Below are 5,906 nucleotides of genomic sequence, written 5' to 3'. Positions count from 1 at the left end.
GTTGTTAGGCAATAGATGCTAAGAGTAAGTGAAGAGAATAAGATATGCAAACCAATGTTGTCGCAAGATTGGGCCTCGAGGTCCAGTTAAGGCACTTAGTAATGAACAATTGACGAAGAAACAATAATATCGAAGGCCTCGAAGATAGCGTTTTGCGGTTAATAATGGGCAATAAATGAAGAACAATAGATGAACAATAAATGAACAAGTGATAAATCTGTAGAGTAATTGTTGAGCACGTTTAGGCAAGAAAAGCAGAGAATGTTTAATTGTATTCAATATTCATGAGTTACAAAATGACCAGTGTCTCCTTTATATAGGAGGGGGAATCCCAACATAGTACAAGTCTAATCATGATAGAGAAATGCTATAGGTACAGCTGTGTAATAGACTTGTACGGGCTTGTACTATCTTGGCAGACTTATCAGCTCTAACCACGCGTCCTTGGGAGTTTTCCCGCCTTTCCATGACGGTCATCGATTTTATACTACCTCGAGGTAGGCCGCGATGAACCTTCGACATGCTTTCTCGAGGTATGCATTTCGGGGTCGAACTTCAGTTTTTACTCCGAGCCCTTCGAGATTGGGCTTGACATGCCATAGAGGCCTTGATATCGGGGCCCCGGTATCGACCGCACACAGTGTCAGTGGTGTTGTAGCCTATATCACCCCTAGAGCAGAAGAGAGGGAAGTGTAATTGTGTTATAAACTACTGATCGTCGCTATTTAGTTGTTTGGCCTTGTAAAAAATAAATTACCAATTCTCAGCTGTTGTCGAGCAGTATAGTATTCACCACATTCTTCACAAACAAAAAGAAACATTCTCGGCAAGAATTAGGCATTAGAGTAGATCTCCTGAGGTTTCTAACTTCCTCGGCGTGGACACATACACATTCTGGAAGGGAAGAAATGCCAGGTCTTCGATGCTCCAAACCGCACGCAGCTAAGATGGAGTGAGTGGCTAGTCTTGCAACTTGCTTAAATGTACCAACTTCTGCACAGATGAAAGTCGATTAAAATCATATCAGGACTCAAAAAAAATAGAATATCAAGCAGTACAAACTTCCTTTGATCTTACAGATTACAAAGACTGATCAAGTGCTAATAATGACCAAAGTATAAAAGACAAACACATTTACAGATTTACTTACTGTGAATGAATTCCATACCCATTAGCACACATTGAAGGTATTGCATGGAGTCCCATTTGTTTTATATACGTAATTATACAAGAAGAAGAAAGAATAGCAAACTCAGACCCGATGCATCATACCACAATGTAGTTATTTACCATATAAATGCAATGAAGTTATGCATGCATAAGCAAACTACAGGTCAAAGTAAAAGGCATACCGAGCTTTTTATCTCTGCATAGAATTTTTAGGTTGAGCTTCACATGAGACTGGATCTCAGTCTTGGCATCACATTCCACCTGACCTCTGTTCTTAATGACAGTCTTTTCGTCCTTGAGTTTCTCTTGAGGAGGATTCACAATGCTACTCGAGGAAGAACAGTTCTTTTTGTCATCACCTACAGTGGTAGAAATTGATGTCGACCTGACAGAAGAAATCAAGTGTGTGGACCCAGCACACAACTTATTCTTCTGCGGTAGTCCATTGGTCGCGTGACAGATATCTGGCTGAACTGAAGTCTGAGAGTCCTTTGAAGATACAAGTTCACTATATGATGGTCCACATGCTATTGAAAAACCTATATCTACACCTGAAGAACCTTCTAATTCACTGTCCAGTTTAAAAGCATGATTCTGGAATTGACTACCTGGTCCAATATTTTGAATATATGCGCGCTGCTGCTGTTCGATCTTTAGTGAGCCAGACCTTGAGCTTGATTCACCAGCTTTTTTGCAGCTAGTATTCTTCTTAACAGCATGTTTTGAGGCCTGAAGGAAACTTTTATTCCTGTCACGACCTTGCTCTATTGCCTTGGCCATATTCATCATTTTCCACGCCTTCTCCACCTCTATTGAACCTTTACTGTCCAGTTTATTTTGATCAAGAGACTGTGATGTCATTGGTTGGCTCGAGCAAGATACTAAAGGCCGTTCACCAGAACAGCTGCCCCGCACTGGTTTTTGTTTGGCAATATTAGCATTACTCATTTTGCTAGAAGAGAATGTCAAGGATCCACTTCGAAAACCATTCCAATGTTCACGCAATGTGCGAATCTTATCATGGACATTGCGGCAATGCCCCAGTGTTCTGGCATTGAACTTAGTGGCATGTCTTGAAACACCATTTTGTCTTAGCGAGCCTAACCCAATCGAGCTGCTTTGAGAAGTACTTTGCTTTCCAGTATCAGTACGAGATGAATTGTCTGTAGCATCCAAGGAAGCAGTTGGAGTGTATGACTCTCGTACAATTTCACATATAGATACGTGTCTTGCTGGTTCTGCTAAATCATGGTCACCGAAACTAGCTTGAGTATCACAATCAGTTTTTATCTCACCGTGAGCCTGTTCAGCCTTCAGAAGTGAGCAGTCTGCGCAAAACCAATCACCCTCGGGTACAGTAGCACCAAGGCCAACACAGTAAGTATGATAAGCAGCGTCACAAAGGTCGCACAACAGCAGGAGACTGTCATCGGCCGTGCTATGGCACACGTTACATTGCACTTTGTCGTATAGATCCTGCGGTCCAGTTGTTGCATTTCCAAGGTAATGGTAAACCTGCATAAGCAATTTCACCAGTAATACATGAGAGGCAGTCAAGAGATTATACCTAGTCTAGTCTAGGTACCATAAACCATGTGAATTTTTAAAAATATATACAATGAAAAAACGTATGAACCACAGAAAACTGGAAACAAAAACAGAGTCTTCCCATCCAAACTTTTGAAGCACTTTTTTTTTTATAACCGAGAAATCACAGAAGGCCAATCGCCCCTCCACCCTTCTCCACTTAAATACTAGGCTTTAAGATAGACAAGAGTAATGGTTTTATCATTCAGAGTGCATTCAGGCGTTTGATATTGTATTGATTGACGAGACGCGAGATGGTGTGAACGCGCAATTAGAGGTATGAAGGCAGACCCTGGAATCTAAAGGTTTCAAGTTGAGCAGGACCAAGACAGAATACTTGGAGTGTAAGTTCAGTGGCGAGACTCAAGGAGAGGAAGGGGAAGTGAGGCTGGACTCGCAGGTCATCCCTAGGAGAGGGAGTTTTAGGTACCTTGGGTCCAGTGTTTTTGAGAGCGAGAAGCGTAACTTCAAAAGCGAAGCGCACGCTTCATTGAAGTGAAGCGCAATTCGAACTTTGGGACATTTTTAAATCCCTATTAAGATATAAGAAAATACATAATCATAATGTAAACCTTGCAAAGACACAATATAAATAATCAAAATACATATATATAATAATTAATTTTATAAACTGAAATACACATTAAAAAAATCAAATAAACTGAAAATATAACATATATATATAGATATATATAATTAATTTTATAAACTGAAATACATATATATATATAATTAATTTTATAAACTAAAATACATATTAAAATTAATAAATAAGAAGAATAAAACGAGTGGGGGGAAAAAAACCAGCGCCTACCCTAGCTGTGCAGACGACTGGACGAGAAAAACTAAAAAAGAGAAGAGAAAAGGAGGAGAAAAAGAAGAAGATGATGAAGAAGAAAGAAGAATAAAAGAAGAAATTACCTAGCTGGATCCCTAGCTGGCTGCTGCTGCTAACGTTGGGAAGAAGAGAAAGAATGGTCTTTTCACTTTGGGTCTATTTTGTATAATAAAAACAAAGACCCAAACTTTTTTTTTTATTTTAAAATGACCCCTCTGAAGAAGCGAGCGCTTCTGCGCTTTTCGCTTCTGGATCGCTTCGCGCTTTCTTGGCTGAAGTGATCGCTTCTGCTGGTCGTGTCGCCTCAGTTAGGAAAAAATGATGAAGATGTCACACATCGTATTGGGGCGGGATGGATGAAATGGAGACTCTCTTCCGATAATTTGTGTGACAAGAAGGTGCCACCAAAACTTAAGGGTAAGTTCTACAGAGTGGAGTCAGACCAACGATGTTGCATGGGGCTGAGTGTTGGCTAGTCAAGATCGCTCATGTCCAGAAGATGAAGGTAACAGAGATGAGGATGTTGAGATGGATGTGCGGGCACACCAAATTAGATGGGATCAGAAATAAGGTTATTCGCGACAAGGCGGGTGTGGCCCCTATTGAGAACAAGATGCGGGAAGCGCGACTTAGGTGGTTTGGTCATGTGAGGAAGAGGAGCACAGACACTCCGATGAGGAGGTGTGGGAGGTTGACATTGGAGGGCCTACGAAGAGGTAGAGGTAAGCCAAAGAAGAGGTGGGGAGAGGTGATTAGGCAAGAGGATAGTTTTCGTAAAGCAAATGAACATTAGCTTTTCTTCAAATTGCCACAGTACATACAACTAACACAGAATAATGTTCGCGAATTTCTGAGATAAAAATCAGCAATAATGAGGCTTAATACATGGTAAAATAGATCTACCAACACTTTATCCTGATGCAAGCCTATTTATCTTTAGATGTAATATAAGTATATAATTCACATGTCAACTACAATCATCAGCATTATTGGCAAAATTTTAATTTATTTCAACATAAATTGACATGAGCCTTATGGTTTCACTACATTAATGAATCAAATTAAGGTACATTAACTTGAGCTCAGAAGAGCTATCACTATTTACAAAATTCGGAAATCAGAAACAACTTTTAGAAGGAAAAAAAAAAATCTTTTACCAAAAAAGAAAACAAAATTCAGCATAAATTCAAGACTAAATAAAAGTCAGAGTAAAGAACCTGATCGCGGACAGGAACATTAACAACACGTTCGGAAGGGAAAACGGGAGGTTTCGGAGGGCGGCGGATGGTGGAGAAACGGCGTTTACACATGGGACATCTGGACTCAACCTTAGACCACTCCATTATACACACAAAACAGAAGTAATGGTCGCAGCAATCGATACAACCTCTGATGATCGTGCCCGTGCCATGTCCACTTTCAGATAAGCAAATTCCACAGCAATTCCATTCGTTTTCCCAATCCGAAACTTCGAGCTTTGATTTGCCTTTGTCGGAGGCGGACGGAGAAGATTCAGGTGAAACTCGGGTTAGGGTTTTGATCCGTTTGTTTGGATGAATTTCCGCAGCTCCGGTATCTTCCGGGTCGGACACCATCTCCGAGAACGTGCCGGAATTGTTCCCGTCGTTTGTTGTTTTCTTCACCGATAGGGATGTAGATAACGATCCTTCTCACTTGCTGGAAATTTGCAGCCCATGGCCTCAATTCTATGATAAGAAGGGGCCCAAGCCCCAAACACAATTTGATCAAAAGTTGGAGGGAGAAATTCAAAATTAGTCAGATTTATGAGCGGTCATTCAAAAATAGTCACGCTTTAAAAAATAATCGAAATTTAATCACTTTTCATGTAAAAATAAATTTGAGCGAAAATATTGTTCAAAATCGGGAAAATATGCCAGCATAATATACTGAAGTTCCAGTAAAGTATACCGGTCCAGTATAATATGCTGGAAGTTCATACACAAGTGCTCAAATCTCCAGTATATGATGTTGGAACTTTCCGTGTGTTGGAGTTCCAGCATAATATACTGGAAGTTCATACACAGGTGCACCAAACTCCAATATATTATGCTGGATCAGTCTCTGTTGCAGCAAAATAGTGATTATTTTTTAATGACTTGGCAAACGCTGGCTATTTTTGCATGACCAGTCCGAAAACTGACCAGCCCGTGCTATTTTTACGAAGTTGGATTAAAATTGAAAATTGTGCAAGTCTTTTCTTTTTTTAAATTAGCAATAGTTGAGCTGGAGCAGATTTTTGGAAAATCTATCCATAAGTTATAGACACATATGGGATAAAAAAAAATTACAC

General features: G+C 40.0%; 1 protein-coding gene across 2 annotated transcripts; it reads right to left on the bottom strand.

Moving 5' to 3' along the window:
• Positions 1–240: 240 nt before the first annotated feature.
• On the bottom strand, positions 241–5,314 carry LOC107775533 (uncharacterized). Of its 2 annotated transcripts, XM_016595278.2 has the most exons (4): positions 4,813–5,314; positions 1,353–2,685; positions 758–993; positions 241–670 (listed from the first exon to the last, which is right to left on the bottom strand). In XM_016595278.2, exons 1-3 carry the CDS (start codon positions 5,188–5,190, stop codon positions 764–766), a joined length of 1,941 nt encoding a protein of 646 aa, XP_016450764.2. In that variant the 5' UTR covers positions 5,191–5,314; the 3' UTR covers positions 241–670; positions 758–763. The 2 variants fall into 2 exon arrangements, with proteins under 2 accessions (XP_016450764.2, XP_016450763.2); XM_016595277.2 differs by having other exon boundaries at positions 241–993; positions 4,813–5,313.
• Between the last annotated feature and the right edge of the window lie 592 nt (positions 5,315–5,906).

The sequence above is a fragment of the Nicotiana tabacum genome, chromosome 8, assembly GCF_000715075.1.
Source record: "Nicotiana tabacum cultivar K326 chromosome 8, ASM71507v2, whole genome shotgun sequence".
Classification (NCBI taxonomy): Eukaryota; Viridiplantae; Streptophyta; class Magnoliopsida; order Solanales; family Solanaceae; genus Nicotiana; species Nicotiana tabacum.
Note: the sequence above shows the minus strand (reverse complement) of the source record. Positions and strands in the feature narration are given on the sequence as shown.

What these genes read in the sequence shown, in the direction of transcription:
- LOC107775533 (XM_016595278.2), bottom strand. Translation starts at nt 5,190, where the DNA reads ATGGTGTCCGACCCGGAAGATACCGGAGCTGCGGAAATTCATCCAAAC. An exon ending in ATGTTCCTGTCCGCGATCAG is followed by an intron (nt 2,686 to 4,812) that starts GTTCTTTACTCT and finishes TTGCTTATGCAG; the next exon opens with GTTTACCATTACCTTGGAAA. An exon ending in ATGCAGAGATAAAAAGCTCG is followed by an intron (nt 994 to 1,352) that starts GTATGCCTTTTA and finishes TCATCTGTGCAG; the next exon opens with AAGTTGGTACATTTAAGCAA.